This window comes from Trachypithecus francoisi, unplaced genomic scaffold, assembly GCF_009764315.1.
Source record: "Trachypithecus francoisi isolate TF-2019V2 unplaced genomic scaffold, Tfra_2.0 Lachesis_group6, whole genome shotgun sequence".
Lineage (NCBI taxonomy): Eukaryota > Metazoa > Chordata > Mammalia > Primates > Cercopithecidae > Trachypithecus > Trachypithecus francoisi.
Window position 1 is genome coordinate 97,022,888 of NW_022681471.1, and position 23,716 is coordinate 97,046,603.

General features: G+C 39.3%; 1 protein-coding gene across 1 annotated transcript in view; it reads right to left on the reverse strand.

Annotated features, from left to right (window-relative positions):
* The window catches only part of USP9X (ubiquitin specific peptidase 9 X-linked), a 144,891-nt gene that overhangs the window by 51,649 nt on the left and 69,526 nt on the right, over nucleotides 1–23,716 (reverse strand). The window contains 7 exon segments of the mRNA XM_033201721.1: nucleotides 4,644–4,764; nucleotides 5,988–6,137; nucleotides 6,367–6,607; nucleotides 8,395–8,606; nucleotides 9,033–9,128; nucleotides 10,473–10,815; nucleotides 13,832–13,919. Coding sequence (XP_033057612.1) covers nucleotides 4,644–4,764; nucleotides 5,988–6,137; nucleotides 6,367–6,607; nucleotides 8,395–8,606; nucleotides 9,033–9,128; nucleotides 10,473–10,815; nucleotides 13,832–13,919 — 1,251 coding nt within the window.

Below are 23,716 nucleotides of genomic sequence, written 5' to 3' on the forward strand. Positions count from 1 at the left end.
GAATACTTGCATCAAGGGCTCATCTTGTGAGATACAATCCTAAACTAGACTTTCATGGACCTTGGCAAGTTTTACTCCCCCCGTGCCTATCTTAACAGTAGCCCATCTATCTCAGAGCGCCACTGTTTTGCACTGTATCTCAGCAATGTCAAGTCAGCATTTCCTCTGCATTGGTTTTGTCTTTTTACTATCTCCTGAGGAAGCCTTCAGCCACACTGAAGTACCTGCCTGGGCTGTCCAAGTTATCTCTGAGGATACTAATTATCATTTTATGAGTGCTCTAACTAAACTATGTGCAAGTTTTAAAGGTAGTCCTATGTTGGGAATTACAGATCATGGAGGAGGAGGGAGCCCAACAAGCGGGTAGAGCTCAGCATAAAGAATCAACTCAAGCAGAGTGAGGAGTGTCCCTAGGGTGGAGACCCAACATTCAGAGACAGGGTCCTTCTGCATTCAAAGAAAGGGTGAGGGGTGCTAGAGATAACTGATTAAATAGGAAAATAAGTGAGAGGATAACAGAAGCCAGGTGTTTCACTGTCAGAAAAGAGAGTTTGGTCAGGCGCGGTGGCTCAGGCCTGTAATCCCAGCTACTGGGAAGCTGAGGCAGGAGAATCCCTTGAACCTGGGAGGCAGAGGTTGCAGTGAGTCAAGATCACGCCACTGCACTCCAGCCCGGGTGACAGAGCGAGACTCTGTCTCAAAAAAAAAAAAAAAAAAAAAAAATTACAAATACGGAAAGGGAGAAAACTAGAATGAAACTGATAGGCTGGAATGGGAGGAAGTCGTGTGACCCCATGGTTTTGTAAAAACATACACACACATATATATTCGTGTGTATGTATATATAGTAACAGACTTAAATGTGGATACACATACATATATTCCTTAGTTCTAACTGCTTAGAGAGCCAGGGAGCAACAATACATCAATAGCAATGAGTGCAATAAATGTCCAGATCTTGGTTTCTAAATACCATTCTCCAGGAAAATAAACCAAGCAGGCCTCCTTGGAGAAATAGCCAATTCCAGGACTGGGGCAGAGAGGGTACAAGATGTTAATCTGGAACTTTTTTTTTTTTTGGAGACACGTCTTGTTCTGTTGCCCAGGCTGGAGTACAGTGGCATGATCATATAGCTCAATGCAGTCTCCATCTCCCAGGCTCAAGTGATCCTCCCACCTCAGCCTCTCAAGTAGCTAGGACTACAGGTACCCATCACCACACCTGGCTAATTTTTTATATTTTTAATAGAGATGAGGTCTGGCTATGCTGCCCAGGCTGGTCATGAATCCTGAGCTCCAGTGATCCTCCTGCCTCACCCTCCCAAAGTGTTAGGATTATAGGCATGAGCCACTGTACCTGACCTAATCTGAAACATCTTGAGCCAAAAAGCATACAACTGCTGAAAGAATAATGGGAACATATTAAAGTAACACAGAACAGCCTGAAAGGACTCCCACTAGCCAAACTAGAGATCATTTCAGCATCAAGATAAATGATAGTAACAGATTATAACTCCTTGACCATTATTTCATACAGATATAAATGAATGAATAAAAAGCCTGATGAGGAACAGTATAAATATTTTCAAAGTACCTCTGCACAAAATACTTTTTTTTTTTTTCAGACGGAATCTTGCTGTCGCCCAGGCTGGAGTACAGTGGCATGATCTCGGCTCACTGCAACCTCCACCTCCCAGGTCCAAGCAATTCTCCAGCCTCAGCCTCCCCGAGCAGCTGGGATTACAGGTGCACGCTAACATGCCTGGCTAATTTTTGTATTTTTAGTAGAGACGGGGTTTCGCCATGTTGGCCAGGCTGGTCTCAAACTCCTGGCCTCAAGTGATCTGCCCACCTCAGCCTCCCAAAGTGCTGGAATTATAGGCATGAGTCACCGCGCCTGGCCCATAATACTTTCAAAGGGAAGGGTACTTTTACAGTGGGGAAGCAAGGAAGAAACTCAAGTGATCACAGTGATCATCGTCAGTAATGGGAAAAAATGAAATTACATACAATCTGACCAGATGCATTGAGATGAACAGAACATCGCTTCTGTGGTATTTCTGCCAAAGATGCATAACCTGAATCTAATCATGATAAAACAAATCTGAACTGAAGGACATTCTATAATTAACTGGCCTGTAACCCTTAAGAGTCAAGGTCATGAAAGTCAAAAACAGTATGAGGAACTGTTTCAGAAGGAAACTAAAGAGATATATTAACTAAATGCAATACAGTTATTCCCTGGTATCCATGGGGGGGGGTGCGGGGTTGGTTCCAGGATCCACCCTCCCAATAGCAAAATCCAGGGATGCTCAAATACCTTATATAAAATGATGTAGAATTTGCATACAACCTATGCACATCTTCCCGTATAAATTAACTCCGGATTATAGTCACATGTTGCGTAAGATATGTTCTGAGAAATGCATCATTAAGCGATTTCATCACTATGTGAACATCATAGAGTGTGTTTACAACAAATCTGGATGATACAGCCTACAACACATCTAGGTTATATATGGTATTGCCTATTGCTCCTGGGCTATAAACCCATACAAGCATGTTACTGTACTGAATACTGTAAGCAATTATAACACAATGTAAGTATTTGTGTATTTAAACATAGAAAGGGTACAGTAAAAATACGGTATTATAATTTTATAGAACCACCATTGTATATGTGGTCTATCACTGACTAAAGCGTCATTATCCGGTGCCTCACTGTACTTGTAGCACCTAATACAATGCCTACACATAGCTTCATTTGTGTGGATTCAACACAGTACTCAGCATGTGGCAAATTCAAGTTTTGCTTTTTGGAACTTTGAACAATGTTTTTTCCTCCAAATATTTTTGATCCACAGTTGGTTGAATCCATAGATCCAGAACCCATGGATATGGAGGGCTGACTATATTTGAGTTTGAACTATATCTTTTTGCTGTGAAGGAGATGACTGAAAACACTGAATAGGGTCTGCTAAGTAGATGGCAGTAATGAATCGACATTAACTTCCTGATACAGATGGCTGAATTTTGCTTATACAGACAAATATCCTTGTTTGTAGGGAAAGTATTTGGTGGGCAATGGGACTACAAAAACCACTAAATTACTCTCAAATGTTCTTGAATTATACTTCTAATTTTTCTGTAAGATGGTAAATATTTCCAAAAAATACATTTAAAAAATTTTTAGGTTGTATAGGCTTGAATGATCTGCCCAAACTCTACTTTTTCCCCCAAAGCCCTACTATTTTTAGTGCATAATTTTGCCGAACATTAGGTTTTAAAGGAACACACATATATTATAACAGAAACACAAGAGTGTGTTAGTGAAAAATAAAATCCTGTGTATGGAAAAGGATCACTAGCAGAAAGGTCTTGAAATTTTAACACTAGAATATTTGGAAGGGAAAAGCCAACAAGACAGCTGGAAAAGGTTAAAGAAGCCACCCCAAAGGTGGAATAAGATTAAAGAGAGAAGGGAAGAGAGAAAAGGTAAAATTAGATCTAGTGGATTCACCATCACACTTAGATATTTCAAAGACACACAAAATGCAAAATGCTGGTGAGAAAACTATCAAAGAACACAAATCTCTCTCAACTGAGGAAATCTCCAGGCCCACAGATGATGCACCACAAAACAGACCTAACTCTAAGGCACATCATAATATTTCAAGATTAAGGATAAAACCAAAACTTCCAGAAATGAAGGTCACATGCAAAGGAACAGAAACGAAGAGGACTTTGGTCTTCTCATCAGCAATGCCACCAGCTAGAAGGAATATATTTTCAAACCTAGGATTCTATACACAAACCATTAATCAATGTGATAGTTTGCCTACATTCAGATAAAAAATACCTCAAAAAAAAGTATGTGGAAAGAATAAGTGATAGGTGTACAATCAGGAAAATAAAAGGGAAATTATTAAATCCAGGATGAAAGTTGTCAGTAATCTAGAGAACTACATTTCACACAATCTTGGAAATGTAAATGCTGAATCTGGATTTAAGCAAACACCGGGAGGATGTGGGGGTATGTAGCAGTTAAGTTTTCATCTACACAGTAGAAAATCAGTATGTATCTATAAGTAACAAAGAAACAGCCGTATGAGGGCACTCCAGACATAATGGTACATATATATACAAAAGTAAAAGCGAGAAGCTGAAAGTGGTTGTTTCTAAGGAATAAAAAAGGAACAATACCCCAGATGACACATAACCCACATTATAGTCCAGGTATAGGCAAACATTTTCTGTAAAGGGCCAGGGAAATTAAGTAGTTTAGGCTTGTGAGCCATATGGCCTCTGCCACAACTCCTGAGCTGTGCTGTTTTAAGACAAAAGCAGTCATGTAGACAGAATGTAAATAAATGAGCCTGGTTTTGATCATGGACACTAAAATTTAAACTTCACATAATTTTCATGTATCACAATATTCTTCTTCTAGATTTTTTTTTGTAGCCACTTAAGAATATAGATCTTGGGATGCAGAAAAACAAGCAGTGGGCTTGATGTGGCTTGTGGGCTGTCATCTGTGACTCTTGTAGTCTATACCAAAAAGCACGGTCCATTTAGAAATAGAATTTGCTAATATATTCCTTTATTGCCCAGCAAGTACTTGATCATCATTTACAAATTCTTACCTGGCGGCATAAGTTTCATAAGTACTCTTGCTCCATCTCTAAGCGGTGGCATATTTAGGCTGCTACCTAAGTCTGCAACTTGCCAAAGAAAAGAGATGTATCTGGGATGCAGTGACATTATCTAGAATATAAAATACACAAAATAATTACCTGTAAATTATTTACTCCCATTAGAAAAGCCCCCCTAAGTAAGTTTCTCTGTGTTAATCCCTTTACTTTTACTTATGCCATTTCTACTCTTCGAAATAGTCTGACTTTCCTATCTTTTACCCTTACAAATCCTTAATAGTGCAGATTAAATACATCATCCAAGTCACTTCCAGTCACTTTTTTGTGATAGCTCCTCTCCTGTTCTATTAAACCATTTCTCTCTTATATACAATTTAGACTCTGGACATAACAAAAGGCTGCCATGCCCACTATCAAATTCTTAATCCAATTGTTATAGAGAGCCAAATCCTCCTGACACTGGAGTGGCTGCTGTTATTGTAACCATCAAAATTTCTGTGGGGAGGGGCGAAAGAGAACTTAAAAAAGGGAAGAGTCATTGTTTCTTCGGCTATATGTTACTGACAATCTGATAAAGATTACAGGTATTTTCCTACATAGTTCTTGTTTTCATTTATTTATATTTTTAGAGATGGGATCTCACTCTGTTGACCAGGCTAGAGCATAATGGCACAATCACAGCTCACTGCAGCCTAGAACTCCTGGGCTCAAGCAATCCTCCTGCCTCACAGCCTCCCAAGAAGCTGGAATTACAGGTGTGAGCCACCATGCCCAGCTCATATATAGTTCTAAAAGAACGACCCGTTTTGTGGCATAAATTTTTAAAAGTGATACAGCTGACTCTTGAACAACACAAGTTTGAACTGTACAGGTCCACTTATATGCAGACTTTTCCCCAACCAAATGTGGAATAGAAAATTCAGTATTTCCAGGAAGCAAAACCCAAGTATATGGAAGGCTACTGGTTGCACAGGGTCATCTGCAAGATTTTGGGTACACGCAGAGGTCCTGGAACCAATTCTCCACATATATGAGGGATGACTGTATTCTTCTAAATTTATACATCCAAGTGTTATAATTAAGCTCTAATTGGTTAATGTTATGTAAAAGTAACAATACTATACCTATGGGGAAATAATGTTTTAAATTCCAACTGTGTTACAATTACCTTTTAGAGGGATCCATTCTGAAGTTGGTGGTTAACTGTATAGTTACTATTTTGTCTCATTAAACTGTAAGCTCCTCAAGAAAAGAAAGAACTACTCTATATACTTTATTCTCAAAAACCCTAGCATAATACCTTACATACAGTAGTTCAAAACTGTATCTACTCACCACTCCTGGCAAACAGCTTTCCACTTCTGGATTGGGACCATCACTGTAATGATTACCATGGTTTCCAGGAGATCCAGTGGAGGAATCAGAAGAGCTATCAGGGCTTGAAGGCATATTGGAACTTATTTGTGTAAGTTTGGCTGTAATAAGCTGAAAATGATATACTATGTTAGTATCAAAAACAAGGAAAAATACTTACACAAAACACAAAACTTAGTGATATACCAAGCAAAAAATCCAAAAGACTACATGCTATACTTTAATGCTGTAACTCTAACACCTAGTCCCAAACATAACAAATGCTCAATTAGTATTTACTGATTAAATGATAGTCTCTGGTTTGATTTTACTGAAAAATTTGTTAACTATACATACATACCGATTTATCTTTTAAGTTTAATTGTCCAATCAACTTTCTATCATCTGCAGGATCTATCAGCTCACCGCCCACAAAGAGCTCAATTTTTGTGTGGGCTACGTTGGCTTTAATTCGATTGAGAATACATCGTCGTACTGAACCAATTGTATCATTTGTATGAGACCATACCTCCAAGTCATCAACCTGTCTGCCCTGGTTTGGAAATCGAACTACAAAAGAGAGGTGTTTACCACGGAATGCTCTAGGGGGAAAAAGAAAGACATCATCATATTCAGCAGACTGAAATTTTGTTGCTAAGAAAATAATGCTAGGGATTTAACATTGAATATTTTCTTATTAAATAAGAGGATGTGAATTAAAGATACTTAATATAGCTTGAGAATTCCTTATATGAAATGTCTGGGACCAGATTAATTTTGGATTTCTTGGATTAGGGATACTCAACCTGCATTATTTTCAGTATCTTGAAAATAAGGCCAGGCACGGTGCCTCATGCCGGTAATCCCAGCACTTTGGGAGGCCAAGGCGGGTGGATCATTTGAGGTCAGTAGTTCGAGATCAGCCTTGCCAACATGGTGAAACTCCCTCTACTAAAAATACAGAAAATAAGCCAGGTTTGGTGGTGGGCGCCTGTAATCCCAGCTACTTGGGAGGCTGAGGCTGGAGAATCACTTGAACCTGGGAGGCACAGGTTGCAGTGATCCGAGATCGCACCACTGCACTCCAGCCTGGGCAACAAGAGTGAAATGCAAAAGAAAAAAAAATATTGCTCCTTTTAACTACAAATATAAATAATATTTAAAAATATAATCATATTCTATTATTGTTAGTCTTATATCTACGGTTGCAGAAAATAGGGTGTCTACTGAAAAGAAATTAAAACAAAGATTTAATGCTTATTTCTACGCTGTAAAAGCCCAACTCATTAAGACTATTTTTAAAAGTAAAAGGTAGGCTGGACGCAGTGGCTCATGCCTATAATCCTACTACTTTGGGAGGCCAAGGAAAGAAGATCCCTTAAGCCCAGGAGTTCAAGACCAGCCTGGACAACATAAGTAGACTCTGTATTAATAAAAAAAAAAAAAAAAAAAAAAAAAAATTCAAAAAAAGAAGGTAGAGCTTACCTTTTACATTTAAAAGGTAGTTTTACATTTTGTTAAAAGCATCAACAAAAATGCCACAAATGCACTTTTCTGGAAAAAAGCCTTCGTATCAAAATTCACTCCAAAATGCTATTTATATTGGTATAGTATCTTTTTTTTAAAGTAAAATATAAAATAAAAATCATATTCAAGAAGCAACTGTATATAATTTCATGGTTAATAAAACTCTTTAAAAAAAATGATGGCACTGACTATACAAAACATCCCAAAACTATAAACACCATTTGAAAATATTTGTTATACTGCCATGCAAGGCAGCTTTTAAGAGTTCTTTACAGGCCAGGCACTGCAGCTCACGCCTATAATCCCAGCACTTTGGGAGGCCAAAGCAGGAGGATTTCCTTGAGCGTAGGAGTTTGAAACCAGCCTGGGCAATGTGGTGAGACCCCACCTCCACAAAAAAAATTAGTCAGGTGTGGTAGCCTGTGCTATATAGCCCCAAAAACCTGGGAGGCTGAGGTGGGAAGGTCACTTGAGCCCAGGAGGTTGAGGCTGCAGTGAGCCATGATCACACCCCAGCATTCCAGCCTGGGTGACAGAGTAAGATCTTGACTCAAAATAAACAAATAAACAAAAACACTTCAACTGCAAAATATCACTGCAACACTTAATGAGCAATAATGTCAAAGACAAAAGAAAACTAGAAAACAACTTGAGTAAGAATGCCTCGCCCAAAAAAACCAAAACAAAACCAGATGGGAGAGTGGGGGAGGTTATTAAAAAAAATTATATGAAATGAAAATGTTTTTAATGGGCAAAGACAACAATTTTCAAACAATAAAAATTTCTGCTCTCCTTTTACCAAATGGCTAGGAAAACATCAAATAATTAAGAATTAGCACCAATAGATCAGTGATTCACAAACCTTGACATAGGGAGAATTGTTCTTTCCTCATGATAATCACTGTCACATTCATTTATATATTCCCTTAAAACAGTTAATACTCGAACCATTCGAACAGCTTCCTGTCTTGCACAATTAACACTGTCTTTGTCACCATCCAAAACACACAACGTGTCATAGGAAGCCTTCAGACGATCAAAACAAGACTGAATGAAGTCTTCATGAATCACCACCTACAAATATAGGGCCAAATAAACATAGTTAAAGTTGCTTTAAAACGTAAAAATCAAACATTAATCCAATTAAAGATGGCAATGGCTAATTTAATCATAGTACTCAATTAACAAGTCATATTTAAGTAGAGAATCCATATAATAATAAAATGTATGTTTATTAAAAGGAAGCTAGCATTACATAAGTTAACAAATATAAATTAGCCAAAAGTGAACTTCAGGATTAGGTGTTAGCATCAAAATGAATTCACAAAGACTTTCTTGCCATTTCAACATGTAATAAATAGTTATATTAAAAATAACCCAATCACTTCAAGACAATTATCAAGGCAAGATTCATTTAGATAGTATTTTTTTTCTTTTGTATAAGAGAAATGTGGGCTGAAATAATTATATACGGAAGTTTTAATGCACATCAATCCTCACCTGATTGACTTGTAGTCTTGGACCAAGGTTTGTGTATATCTCTTTGAGGAGATCTATAGCTCTGCTGGCAATATCATCATTACTCTGAATCACGACCTGGTTTCAAAATGATAAAAGTATTCACCCCTTTCAACATATATTTTTTGGGGCATTTAAACTCAAACCATATCCTCAGTTATCTTAAATACACTATTCAATTATTTAATGGTAAGTTGACTTTGATAATCAAGTAAAATTAAGTGAGAAGCACAGACCAAAAGAAAGGATAATAAATGCAAAATGAAAGTCTCTGAAAAAAGTAATTTGCTTAAGAATGAAAGGTACATTTTTGTAAAAATAAATATGCTTTGACCACTATTATTTAACCCTATAATTTAGTATCTTGATAACCAAGTCAGACACTCAAGAAGAAATTCAAATTAGTTGACAGGAAATAAGAGATTACATGAAACACAGTTCAGCATAAAGGACTACTTCAAATTAGTTGACAGGAAATAAGAGATTACATGAAACACAGTTCAGCATAAAGGACTACTCTACCCCCCGTTTCTATAAATCTTATCACTTATCTAATTACATTAGTGGTTTCCAAACTATGTTCAGAACCTTAGAGGACTTTGAGGAAGTCTTTCAGTGTTGGCCCCTATAAAAGGGTGGGGAGGGGAAAGGGGGTAAGCATGGGGAGACCAAGTAAGAAAACATATTTTTCTTGTTCAATTCAGTATACATTTTGTAGAGTGGTGCAAATTTTGATTTTTAAGATGTTTCTGCTGTTAAAACAATGTTGAAAACCACATACTTAATGAAAAGCTTTTAAATACTCAAATGCCACAGTAAACATCTTTATCTATGGTTTGTAGGAAAAAATTTCAGACATCCAAACAACAATATAACTGCTGTATAACAGGTCAGACTTTTAAAGATAGGAATAATATACTAGTACTATAAAAACAGAAAGATTAGCCTTAAAAAGATAGTATTTTATTCCCCCAGGGTATTTAAAAATATCACAAGGTAAACAGTGCCAATAAAGCATATACTCATAATCTATACTAAACACAAATCCTCTCTTCTGTCCTCTATTTTAGCGTTAAACACTGAAGAGGAGGGGAAACAGATCGACACTGAATGAAAAATTGGGAAGGAACAATATCCACAGGGGAGGAATGGAAGATTTGTATGTTTAGTGCACATCTATGGAATACACAGATACTAAGCTAAGACAAAAGGAACATCAGTGGCAGGAGGAGGGAGAGGAAGAGAGAAGAAAAAGCCCACTGACAAGTGATATAATAATAAAAATGAACAATTACTAACTACACCAAATTCCTGAGACAAACATTACAGTAAAATACACAATTTATATGAGAAATTATAATTCCTTATGTATATGAAAAAGTACATCAGACACTGTTTACAGAGTTCCTACTTTTGACTTACCCTCCAAAGGTAATCTAATCCTATTAACTCCAAGTCATCCATCATATAGGCTCTCCTTTTTGCTACTAGTTTTCCTTCTCGACAATTCACAGCTTTGAAGAATCGCTCAAAACACTTCATTCCATTTTCAGTTAACAGAGAAGGATCAAGCTGAAGCACATTACTTTCAAAGAAGTCCTTATTAATATCAGGATCTAAGTCTGGTTCATCCCCCATCAATTTGGAATACCACTTAAAACAGGCTTCACGATCACAAAGGTAAACTGCATTCTCAGCTAAGCATTTCCATATTTGTTTTGCCTGAGGAGCACATAGCCACAGTTGGCCATCCTTCAATAAAAATCTTGAAAAAACATAAAAAATTGCCAATTAGATTTATGTAATTTTTATCCTGAAAGGCAACCTATATTATCTATAAAATACATTCATCACCATTATATTTTAACTATAGATAAAAAGATACTCATTTTCAAAATAGCCTATTTTTCTACTTTTATCTGGTACTAAAAAAAATCCCACTAGATATTAATTCAACAAGCACACAATGAACACCCACTTTGTGCCTGAAATGCAGCTAGCTGAATTATGAATGAAAGATTCATTCCCTGAACTTTTAACCATTTAGTCTTTGAAACCAGACTTTTGGAAAGAAGGACGTTTAGTAGCTTGAGTTAAAAATGAAAGACTTTGGCTGGGTACAGTAACTCATGCCTGTAATGACAGCACTTTGGGAGGCTGAGGTGGGCGGATCACCTGAGGTCAGGAGTTCGTGACCAGCCTGGTCAACATGGCAAAACCCCATCTCGACTAAAAATATAAAAATTAGCTGGGTGTGGTGGCTCGTGTCTGTAGTCCCAGCTACTGGGGAAACTGAGGCATGAGACTCAATTGAACCTGGGAGGTGGAGGTAGCAGTGAGCCAAGACTGTACCACTGCACTACAGCCTGGGTGAGACCCTGTCAAGAAAGACAGAAAGAAAGTCAGAAAGAAAGAAAGACAGAAAGAAAAAGAAAAATGAAGAGAGAGAGAGAGAGAGAGAGAGAGAGAGAGAAAGAAAGAAAGAAAGAAAGAAAGAAAGAAGAAGAAAGAAAGAAAGAGGAAGGAAGGAAGGAAGGAAGGAGAGAAAGAAAGAGACTTAGCATCCTGCTTATATGGCATCATTGAAAAATGAGGTATTCAATTAAGTAACTTTCACAAATAACTAATCCATCAATATTTATGAGTTAAAACTGCTTACATTTTCAAAGCTTTTCCATTTTTTTGTTTTATTCTAAAGATGGCATAAACCCTTCTTCAAATGAAAATCCCAGTTGGAATCTGATACATATATATATATATATATATATATAAAGTATAGCTGCTCCAGTTGCCGGGAGAGGAAAAAGAAAGGAAAAAAATCGGGAAACTTTCTACTGCTTGTTCAGAAATCTTCAAGGAACTTAACTCAGAAGCCCTAAAGCTCCTACATAAGTTTGAAAAACTACTGGGGTAATAGGAAGAGCACAGACTTAAGTAAAAGAGACCTAGTTGAGTAGTGCAATTCCATCATATACTGGCTGTGAGATTTCAAACAAGCTACCTTAAGCCACTGGAATCCTGGGTTTCTTATTAATCAAATGGGAGTAACACTTGTTACACACAGCAGGCATTAAAGTCAGGTTCCTCTCCCTTGAGTTAGTTGCTATAGCTCACATACAGAGGTACTAACAGAGTAGAAACTACAATAGTTCCTCGGATTCCAAACTTTAAAATGGCAAAAGGGCTTGAAACCACTTTTCTGTTCTAGTAAACCTAAGGGACATATAACACATGCCAATCAGTAACGACTGCTTACTATGGCAGTAACTCTCAATGTGGGGAGGCAAGTCCTTCTATCCAGGCGGTTAAAAACAAAACACACAGAAAAAAAAACAATTCACTTTAAACCAGTGCCAAATTTCTTAAAATTTGGTAGAGGTTTTTCCTAAAATTAAAATCATTATACAGCTACTTAAAATTTTCTCCATAAATAAGCACAGAGTTCAATAAATAGAAATCCATAATTAACACAGCCCAGGACAAAACTCCCCAGAATGTTATTAAAATAAATGGGGCCAGGCGCCGTGGCTCACACCTGTAATACCAGCACTTTGGGGGACCGAGGCGAGAAGATCATGAGGTCAAGAGATAGAAACCATCCTGGCCAACATGGTGAAACCCCGTCTCTACTAAGAACACAAAAATTAGCTGGGCGTGGTGGCGTGCGCCTATAGTCCCAGCTACTCAGGAGGCCGAGGCAAGAGAATCGCTTGTACCTGGGAGGCGGAGGTTGCAGTGAGCTGAGATCTCACCACTGCACTCCGGCCTGGTGACAGAGCGAGACTCTGTCTCAAAAAAAATAAAATAAATAAAATAGACTTCATGAAGCAGTGATAATCTGGGCATTTCTGTTAGCACACTTGTAATCTAAACAAGCTCTTTTGCTACATGTGGTTTTTTGAATTCAAAAGAAACCTCTCATAATTTTTTTTTTTTTTTTTGAGACAGGGTCTGGAGGGCAGTGGTGTAATCACAGCTCACTGCAACCTCTGCCTCCCAGGTTCAAGTGATCCTCCTACCCCAGCCTCCTGAGTACCTACCTGGGACTACAAGTGAACACCACCATGCCTGGCTGATTTTTGCATTTTTTTTAGAGATGGGATTTCACCATGCTGCCCAGGCTGGTCTTGAACTCCTGGGCTCAAACCATCCGCTTGCCTTGGCCTCCCCAAGTGTTGGGATTACAGGTGTGAGCCACCGTACCTGACCATCAAAATTTGTAACAAAGGCACTCTGCACATCTGTAAGTGTATGATCACCAAAAGCTAAATATTGCAGAGCAAATCCAGCCCTAGACTACTTTTTATCTTAATAAACCTTTTCCCTCAAGCCAATCAGAAATGATATTATCAACACATGACTTTAGATTGCCTGTCAGCCACTGTTAGAATAAACAAGGCACCAGAGGACTCCAACCACTCTTTTGAGGTGCTGGTCTAGCAGCCTTTTGCCCCCGTTTCCTTAGTGTCTATGATATCATTAAGTCACTATAGTCCTCCTTCTGGTTGTGTCAAAATACGAGACTCTGTCCTTTAAAAATAAACATTATTTCCAGCATAAACAGGTATGAAGAACAGAAGTCAACTCTAAAGGCTAAAATGTGTTCTCTTAAAATACTGCAACAAAGTTAAAACTCAGCAAATCATTTTAAAGTATTTAGTAACAAATACAGGGAAATGTCTTATATAACTTGGGAAAAGGCCACCCAACAAAGACCAAGCTATATAGTCTATTCATTCTGTATCCCTTAACGAGAGCAACATTAACTGTATAAAACAAACCGAAGGAAGTTAAGCCGTTCTTGAACTTCTTGAACGTGACTGTATCTACTTCCCAGCCTCACAGTTTGTGGGTCATAATCTTCATGGTCTGCAAATTAAGAAAAACATCACGCATTATACACATGGATAACCCAAATCACTGCTGACTTCAACCAAAGAAATTAGATCAGTTAAAATGCCATTAATCCTTTATCAGTAAGAGGCAACCTGGGCCGGGCGCGGTGGCTCAAGCCTGTAATCCCAGCACTTTGGGAGGCCGAGACGGGCGGATCACAAGGTCAGGAGATCGAGACCATCCTGGCTAACACAGTGAAACCCCGTCTCTACTAAAAAATACAAAAAACTAGCCGGGCGAGGTGGCGGGCGCCTGTAGTCCCAACTACTCGGGAGGCTGAGGCAAGAGAATAGCGTAAACCCGGGAGGCGGAGCTTGCAGTGAGCTGAGATCCGGCCACTGCACTCCAGCCTGGGCGACAGAGCGAGACTCCGTCTCAAAAAAAAAAAAAAAAAAAGGCAACCTAAATTCTACCAATTGGTGGTTTCTATCCATCTCCTGTTTTCCCTACAAAAATACTTTCCTGTTATATAACCAAAAGAAAATAATCTGTTAAATGTGCTATCAAAATAATTATTCAGCAACACCCTTTCATGCAACCTTCACACACAATGAAGCAATTCATGATTGCAGCCTAAGACCGACCTAAGTGGTCTATAAACTCTTGATGTGTTATAAAGATGGGACATTCATAATGTCTGGAAACATATTTGGTTTTGATGCTTTGGTAAAGAAAAAAGCCCCACATATTACGACCAACTACTTTCTAATTCCACACATACTGGAATATGCAAACAGGCATAAACACCGTCTACTTCCATGAATATATATTTCATATATATAAGGATAAGGAAGACTAAATTTTTTTCTTCAGGCCGGGCGCAGTGGCTCATGCCTGTAATCCCAGCATTTGAGAGGCCGAGGCGGGTGGATCACAAGGTCAGGAGATCGAGACCATCCTGGCTAACACGATGAAACCCCGTCTCTACTAAAAACACAAAAAAATCAGCCGGGTGTTGTGGCGGGTGCCTGTAGTCCCAGCTACTGGGGAGGCTGAGGAAGGAGAATAGCATGAACCTGGGAGGCAGAGTTTGCAGTGAGCTGAGATCCCACCATTGCACTCCAGCCTGGGCAACAGAGCGAGACTCTGTCTCAAAAAAAAAAAAAAAAATTCTTCAATTTCTTACCTGTTATACTGAAAGGTGTTTTCATGAAGAAAAAATTATTTTGATGTAAAAATAAATATTACTAATTTACACCTAAGAAGTGAGGGTAACACAAGATGGTACTCTACATGACCAACTTATACAATCATCACCATTACCATGTTAATGTCCAGAATGTGTCATTTTCCTTCAGCATTAATTACTATATTTCCATATCAGATCCCAGACCCTTGGTATGTGCAAGCTATTGTTAAAGAGTCTATGTGAGCTCCTCTGGAAATCAGTAATCAAAGTCTTCAAAATACTGATATTTCTTCTTTGAATAAACTCTTGATGTGTTATAAAGATGGGACATTCACAATGTCTGGAAACATATTGGTTTTGATGCTTTGGTAAAGAAAAAAGCCCCACATATTACGACCAACTACTTTCTAATTCCACACATACTGGAATATGCAAACAGGCATAAACACCGTCTACTTCCATGAATGTGTATTTCATCAGACATTGAGACTTAAAGGACTACTTCAAGAGGTTTTCTTAAGAAACTGGAAAAAAAAACAAGTTTTAGCTCATGCCTGTAATTCCAGCAATTAGGGAAGCCCAGGCAGTAGTATTGCTTCAGGCCAGGAGTTCGAGACCAGCCTGGGGAACACAGCAAGATCCAGTCTCCAAAAAAAACAAAAACAAACAAAAAAAAAAAGAGCCAGGTGTGGTGGCTGAAGTGAGAGGATGGCTTGAGCCCAAGAGTTCGAGGCTACAATGAGCTATGATTGCACCACTGTACTCCAGCCTGGGCAATATCAAGACCTTGCTTCTTAAAAAAGCGAGGCATCGTGGCTCACACCTGTAATCCTAGCACTTTGGGATGGCAAGGTGGGTGGATTACCTGAGGTCAGGAGTTCAAGACCAGCTTGGCCAACATGGTGAAATCCCATCTCTACTAAAAATAAAAAAATTAGTCGGGCATGGTGGCAGGTGCCTGTAATGCCAGCTGCTCCGGGGGCTGAGGCGGGAGAATTGCTTGAACTCGGGAGGCGGAGGTTGCAGTGAGCCAAGATTGTGCCACTGCACTCCAGCCTGGGTGACAGAACGAGACTCCGTTGCAAAAAACAAGAAAAAGCAAGAATTCTCTTATACTCTTGACCTGTATTCACCGTTGACATCTTCCTCCATTTGCTTCATTAGTTGCCACACATATAAAAAATACACACATACATGTGTGTGCATAATCTTTCTAAATTATTGGAGAATTGGACGTATGTCTTTTTACCCTTAAATACATCAATGAGTATTTCCAAATAACAAGAAAACTACACTAGTAAAATACTATTATCATCTAACCCAGGGTTTCCATTATTGACTTTTGGCCAGGTAATCTTCATTGTGCAGGACTGTTCTGTCTAGGACTATACTATAGGTTACTTAGTAACATTCTAGGCTTCTACTCACCCCTCAACCCCAGTTTAAGACAGCTCCAGACATCGTCAAATAGCCACCTCCACTCCCCCTCGGAGAAGCACTGATTTAATTCATGGTCTATATTCGAGTTTCATCAAATTTCCCAATAATGTCCTTTTACATCTTTTCTACCAAGTCCAAGACTGTATTTGGTTCTCATGACTTTTTATTTTTTAATCTGCAGAATTAATCATCCTTTGTGTTCTCTGACCTTTTTGAAAACTGGAAGCCAATTTTGTTGAAATGTCACTCAATTTGGGCTTCCACGCCACTTCCTCATAATTAGATCAGTCTAAGCATTGTGGCCAGTAACACAGAAGGGAGGCAGGTTTCTCTGCTGTAAAGGTACTACTTTTCTCTTTGTAATTAATAAGTAATTTGTGGAGAGAGACTTTGAGACTACGTAACTATTTGTTAAACTTTTATCCACTAGTTTTAGCAAACAACCCACTTTCCTTTTTTTGTTTAGGTGTTAGCACTTTACTTATGAAGAACTGGGACCCTGCACAAAGAGTAGAACTTTGGAAGTATTCAACTGATAGCTAATCAGTAAAAGTCAAGAAATAAGATGCCTTTATGCTAAATAGGAATGAAGAGGCCCTCTTACTAAAGAGAAGCTTCCAAGCTGTCAAGGCATACACACACACACACACACACATACACACACACACAATTGGTAGTTTTGTAGTAAATATTCAGTTCAAAACAAATACCTGGACTTGTTAGCTAGCAGTCAAATGAGGAGGATAATCCATTTTTGACTCATATTGTCTAGGTGGCAAGTAGCCCACTGAAAACAGCAGGAAGAATTAGATGAGACTAAATTATTCAGGTGTCTATGAAAATAGGTAGGAAGAGGTGGTGAATCATGGCTGAGACTAACATAAATTGGTTCTTGTCATCATAAACAGCAAGTTTTCTAGGGTCCATTTTAGAACTTATATTAAAAGTCCATTTAAAAAAAAATCTTGATTCATAAAGTACCATAAAATCCATCCATTTAAATACAATTCAATTTTTTTAGTAGAGTTGTATAATCACCATCACAATCTAAGTCTACAACACTTTTCTCACCCCAAGAAGAAACCCTGTACAAATCACCCCCTCCCCTTGTTCTTGCTGCTTAAGTCTGAGGCATTTCATATAAAAATGGAATCATGGCTGAGCACAGTGGCTCATGCCTGTAATCCCAGCACCTTTGTGAGGCTGAGGTGGGCTGATCATCTGAGGTCAGGAGTTTGAGACCAGCCTGGCCAACATGGCAAAACCCTGTTTCTACTTAAAAAAAAAAAAAAAAAAAATTAGCCAGGCATGGCGGCATGTGCCTGTAATCCCACGTACTCAGGAGATTAAGGCACGAGAATCACTTGAATTCAGGAGGCGGAGGTTGCAGTGAGCCGAGTTGGTGCCACTGTACTCCAGCCTGGGCGACACAGCGAGACTTCATCTCAAAAAAAAAAAAAAAAAAATGCAATATGTGCTATTTTCTGATGGACTTTTACCCACTTAGCATAATGTTTTCAAAGTTCATTCATGTTGTACAGATTTATGTATACATTTCACTTGGGTATGTAACTGGGAATGGGTAATATGGTAAATTCTACGATTAACATTTTGCAAGGTGGCTGTGCCACTCTACAATCCCACAAGGACTATATGAACGCTCCAATTTCTCCATAGCCTCATCAATATTTACTGTTGTTTTTTGCAACCCTAGTAGGTATGAAGTAGCATTATCTCACTGTGGTTCTGATTTTCATTCCCCTAATAACTAATAATACTAAGCATCTTTTCAAGTGCTCATTGGTCATTTGTATACCTTCTTTGCAGAAATTTCTATTCAGATCCTTTGCATCCATTTCTTAACTGGGTTGTCTACTTCTTTTTCTTACCTAGTTACCCTGGCTAACTCCTCAAGCAGAATGTTAAATAGAAGTGATTGGAGTGGACATCTTTTGTCTCATTCTTGTTCCTAAGGGGAAAGCAACCAGTCTTTTACCATTAATTAGTATGATGTTAGCTGTGGGTTTTTTGGGATACTCTTGATCAGGTAGAGGAAGTTTCCTTCTATTCCTAGTTTGAGCCTTTTTATATTGAAAAGAGGTTGGACAAATGCTTTTTCTGCATCTATTAAGATGATATGTGGTTTTAGTAGTTTCACTATTGTTGGAGTATTCCACAGATGTCTGTCAGGTCTGTAGCCTGTTAGAAACAGGGCCGCACAGCAGGAGGTAAACCCACCCCCACCCCCCCCCCGTCCGTGGAAAAATTGTCTTCCACAAAACCAGTCCCTAGTGCCAAAAAGGTTGGGGACCGCTGGTTTATAGTATTCAAGTATTTTTTTCCTGCAAATTTGGAACACTCTGATGTCACTTGTTTTGGGCCTAATTACTTCCTTTAGGATGTCTTGTAAGCCAAGTCTTAGAGCAAAAAATTCTCTCCGTCTTTGTTTATCTGGGAATATCTTTAGCTTGCCTTCAGATTTTAAAGATTGTGCTGCTGAATGTAAAATTCTTGGTTGTCAGGTCTGTCCCCCAACCCCAGCACTTTGAGTATGTTGTCCTATTGCCTTCTGGCCTCAATGTTTCTGATGAGAAGTCAGCTGTTAATTTTTATTGGGGTTTCCTTGTGCAGGAAGACTCATTTTTCTCTTACTACCTTCCAACTGTTCTGACTACAATGTGTCTCAGTCTGGGGCTCTCTGCATTTACCGTATTTGCAATTCTTTAAGCTTCTTGTCTTTCATCAAATTTGGGATGCTTTCAGTGACTATGTCTCTTTGTCACTCTCATTCATCTGGTATTTCCATTACAATTAATATTGGTCCCCTTCATGGTATGCAATATTTCCGTGAGATTCTGTTCACTTTTCCTGTTCTTCAGATTGCATAATTTCTACTAATCTATCTTCAAGTTCACTGATTAATTCTTCTGCTAGTTCAAATCTATTGTTTAGCCCCCTTACGAATATTTCATTTTGGTTATTATACTTTTCAAGTACAAAATTTCTACATGATTTTTAAAATAAAAAATAATTTCTTTTTACTATCCTCTAATTTAGACATTGTCATTAATACTTTAAAAAATTCTTTAGACATAGTTTTCTTCAGTTCTAGAGCATATTTGTAATTCAAGTCTTTGCTGTCAAGTGTGTCTGCAAAGCCCTCCATGTGGCCTCCGTCAAAGGCAGTCTCTGTGTCGGTCTACAGGTCACATCTTCCCATTTGTTTGCATGCCTCAATTTTTGTCATCAAAATCTGGATATGTTAGATATACAACCACAACCTGAATACTGATCTCCCTTCCCCTACCCATTTGCTTGCTTGTTTAGTGACTGGGCTATGACTACGGGAAATAGACTATAGTCTATTTCCCTCACAGTGCACAGTTTCCGACAGCTCTGTCCAGATGTTTTCCTCCTTCTTTTAATCCTTTAGCCTGCCTACCTAGGAGTTGCCCCTGGGTCAGTATAAGCCCCTTACTGGCCAAACGCTGTGCTTAAGCCTCCTTGACTAGTAGATTTTTACCCTTTACTACTGGATGTCTGTGTGGCTTGGAGGCTGCTATCACACAACTCAAAAAGTTTATGTTTTTGTCCTATGTTCATTCAGAGACGAGTAGCTTGCATGTTCCCTTCTCAATCACTCCAGCAAGGATGCAGTCTTGCTGCAAGGATGCAATGATATATACACAGTCTTCCAGACTGCCAGAGATACATGTAATTTTCACATCTGGCTTCCTAAAGAGTTGCCCCTGAGTCAGGGTAGCTTATTATTCACCCAGTGCTCTGTTTGGTCAGAGCTGTATTTACGTCCACTGTACCGGTGAGGCTTTCACCCTTTGCTGATGGATCGACATGAAGCTTGGGGAATGTTTTCTTTTTCTTTTTTTTTGAGACAGAGTCTCACTCTGTTGCCCAGGCTAGAGGGCAGTGGCTGGATCTCAGCTCACTGCAAGCTCCGCCTCCCGGGTTTACGCCATTCTCCTGCCTCAGCCTCCCGAGCAGCTGGGACTACAGGCGCCCGCCACCTCGCCCGGCTAGTTTTTCGTATTTTTAGTAGAGACGGGGTTTCACTGTGTTAGCTAGGATGGTCTCGATCTCCTGACCTTGTGATCCGCCCGTCTTGGCCTCCCAAAGTGCTGGGATTACAGGCTTGAGCCACGGCGCCCAGCCCGGGGAATGTTTTCAATTTGTCCCATGTCCAGTTCTGATGGTTTCTGCTTAGGTGCAGCCTAATGCATACACGTAGCATTCCTGACCCCCAGGGTTGACTGTGATCACAAGAGGGCTTGTCTTGGCTATCTCTTTATCTAGATCTTTCTGTTAAACTTCTGGTTGCTCATCCTGTGACTTGCTGATACCAGTACAAGGGAGCCACAAGCACTTTCTTAATTCTTCATCACCCAAATCTCCATTTGTGATAATACCTTTAGGCATGCACGGCATGGTCTGGTCCAAAGAAAGTTGGTCTCTTCAAGCACAATTGCTGAGCACAGCATCCTCACATCTTATCTTTCCATCTGGACAGAACATCTATGCTACTGTTCAGGAGATAAAGGGAGGACAGCAGCTAGCTTCTCCCAAAATGATATCCCTGCTTTAAGAGCAGGTGCTGGTGTTGGGGGTGTGGGATCAAACTATGATTTTCTCAGACTGCACTCCCCGACATATAATTTCCACCCTGTAAGCAAGCTAGGTTGGGGATAATCAGAGCCCCAGTATTCTCAGTCTGTCATGCCTTAAGTAAAACATTTATCCTACAAGTAGGCACTGAGTGAGGTAAGAGAGTCTCAGTTTTCTTGGACATGACTGCCTGGAACAGAGCTTCTGTCACATAAGGCTGAAAAGGATCAGAAATGCCAGTAGCCTGCACCTCATGTGGTCAAACTATAGCCCTAGACCAGCAGCCGTGGGGAGAGGGAGCCCCTGCTTCTTAGTAATACCTGCCTGGAGTAGAGTTTCCACACAAGAAAGCTGGATCTGAACATGGGAGAACAGAACAAGTTGTGGCTCAAATGCTACAGACTCTTACTGTTTTGCAGATTTAACAGATTTTCTTGAGTGTTTTCCCATTTGCTATACTCCCTTAGGACAATTTTCAGGTACTCTAAATGACTATTTTTAATATTTATCTCCAGTTAAATGGTTGTTTTGTTAAGGCCTGCTGAACATTTTACTCTGCCATTCCAGATATGAAAATCCTCACCCCCTTGGGTTTATTTTCATCATATACTCTACATTTGTTAGTCGGCATTTTTGTTTACATGAGTATTTTCATATTTTCATTACTAATTTTGACCTAATTATGGCCAGTGAAAGCCAACTCCTGTGTCCTTTTGACATGTCAACATGTAAGAAAAGTTGAACACTTTACTTTCTGGAATAGGATGGTCAAGGATCATGTTGTACTCTCCCTGTTCCAGGCCTGAAAACAGTCGTTTCTCCAGGAAGGTATAAATTATTCACAAAATGGATAATATTTAATTATTTTTAAACCACACAGAAGCCACAATGACTTAACAGTACTTCATGGTTCATGTGTAGGAATGAGTCAGAAGTGAGAAAATCTAGCACAGGATCTGCATCCTAACATAGCACTGCTGGTGAATGACACTCATAAAGAAATCCTTTTGTGTGGAAAATGTTCCTAAAAACTGTTACTGTTGGATGGAAAAGACTGGGAAGAAGTAACAGAAGGTGGCAGTCCTAAGTAAACAGTGCAAAAATCTGACCTACAGTGAAGTTGGGTCGTCCAACTCTATCCAGAAACAAGAAAAAATGGCAAATTAAACTTTCAATAAGTACTGAAGTCAGTAGAATGACTATTCTACCAATGAGTTAAAACTTGAGTGAAAACTAAAAGGTGCTTTATACTTTATTGTATGCATATGAAAAACTTTAGCCGGCGCGGTGGCTCACGCCTGTAATCCCGGCACTTTGGGAGGCCAAGACGGGCGGATCACAAGGTCAGGAGATCGAGGCCATCCTGGCTAATACGGTGAAACCCCGTCTCTACTAAAGAATACAAAAAAAACTAGCCGGGCGACGAGGCGGGCGCCTGTAGTCCCAGCTACTTGGGAGGCGGAGGCAGGAGAATGGCGTGAACCTGGGAGGCGGAGCTTGCAGTGAGCTGAGATCCGGCCACTGCACTCCAGCCTGGGCGACAGAGCCAGACTCCGTCTCAAAAAAAAAAGAAAAACTTTTAAAGAATAATTTAAATAAGCACCAGTGTATGAAAGCACTTGTAGTGAGAACCTAAGTAAATACTGTAGAGAATTTTACTAAGTTCATTCTTTTATCTAAATAATGTTATAGGGGGTAAAATCAGCTAATCATGCTTACTGAGGAAATGTTTTTCCCTCAAAGCTAAAGATGCTAGTGAAGATAAAAGACAGGCAGGACAAACCATTGGTAAAATGGTTATCAGAAATTGAGAATATCGGCCGGGCGCGGTGGCTCAAGCCTATAATCCCAGCACTTTGGGAGGCCGAGACGGGCGGATCACGAGGTCAGGAGATCGAGACCATCCTGGCTAACACGGCGAAACCCCGTCTCTACTAAAAATACAAAAACTAGCCGGGCGAGGTGGCGGGCGCCTGTAGTCCCAGCTACTCAGGAGGCTGAGGCAGGAGAATGGCGTGAACCCGGGAGGCGGAGCTTGCAGTGAGCTGAGATCCGGCCACTGCACTCCAGCCCCGGCGACAGAGCGAGACTCCGCCTCAAAAAAAAAAAAAAAGAAATTGAGAATATCAGTGAACTGTGGAAGCCTGATGTTATTATGCCAAGTAACCTAATGCCTCATACCTAATGGGATTCATCTATCACTTTTATTATAGAGGCAAAAACCATAATTTACTTTAGAATTGCAAATTTAGAAATGTTACTGGATGATGCTACCACAGAAGTGATTTAACGTTGTAAAAAGTTTAATAGAAGAATTTTACTAGTGTTAAAAATTATTTCCCCCACCCCATATTTAAGTATCTCCAGACTCATCAGTATTAATCAAGAGTAGTGTAATAAATTGGAAGAAGAAAAGGTACCAAGGTTAGGAGAAAGAAAAGGTATGATGTTAAAATTCAGAGGGGAATTTACTATGTGCCAGACATTATTCTAGCATGAATAACCTGCCCACAGTCATACAGCTAATATGTTTGGGTCATGTTTCAGACCTAGGCAACCTGACTATGCAGACTCACATCTC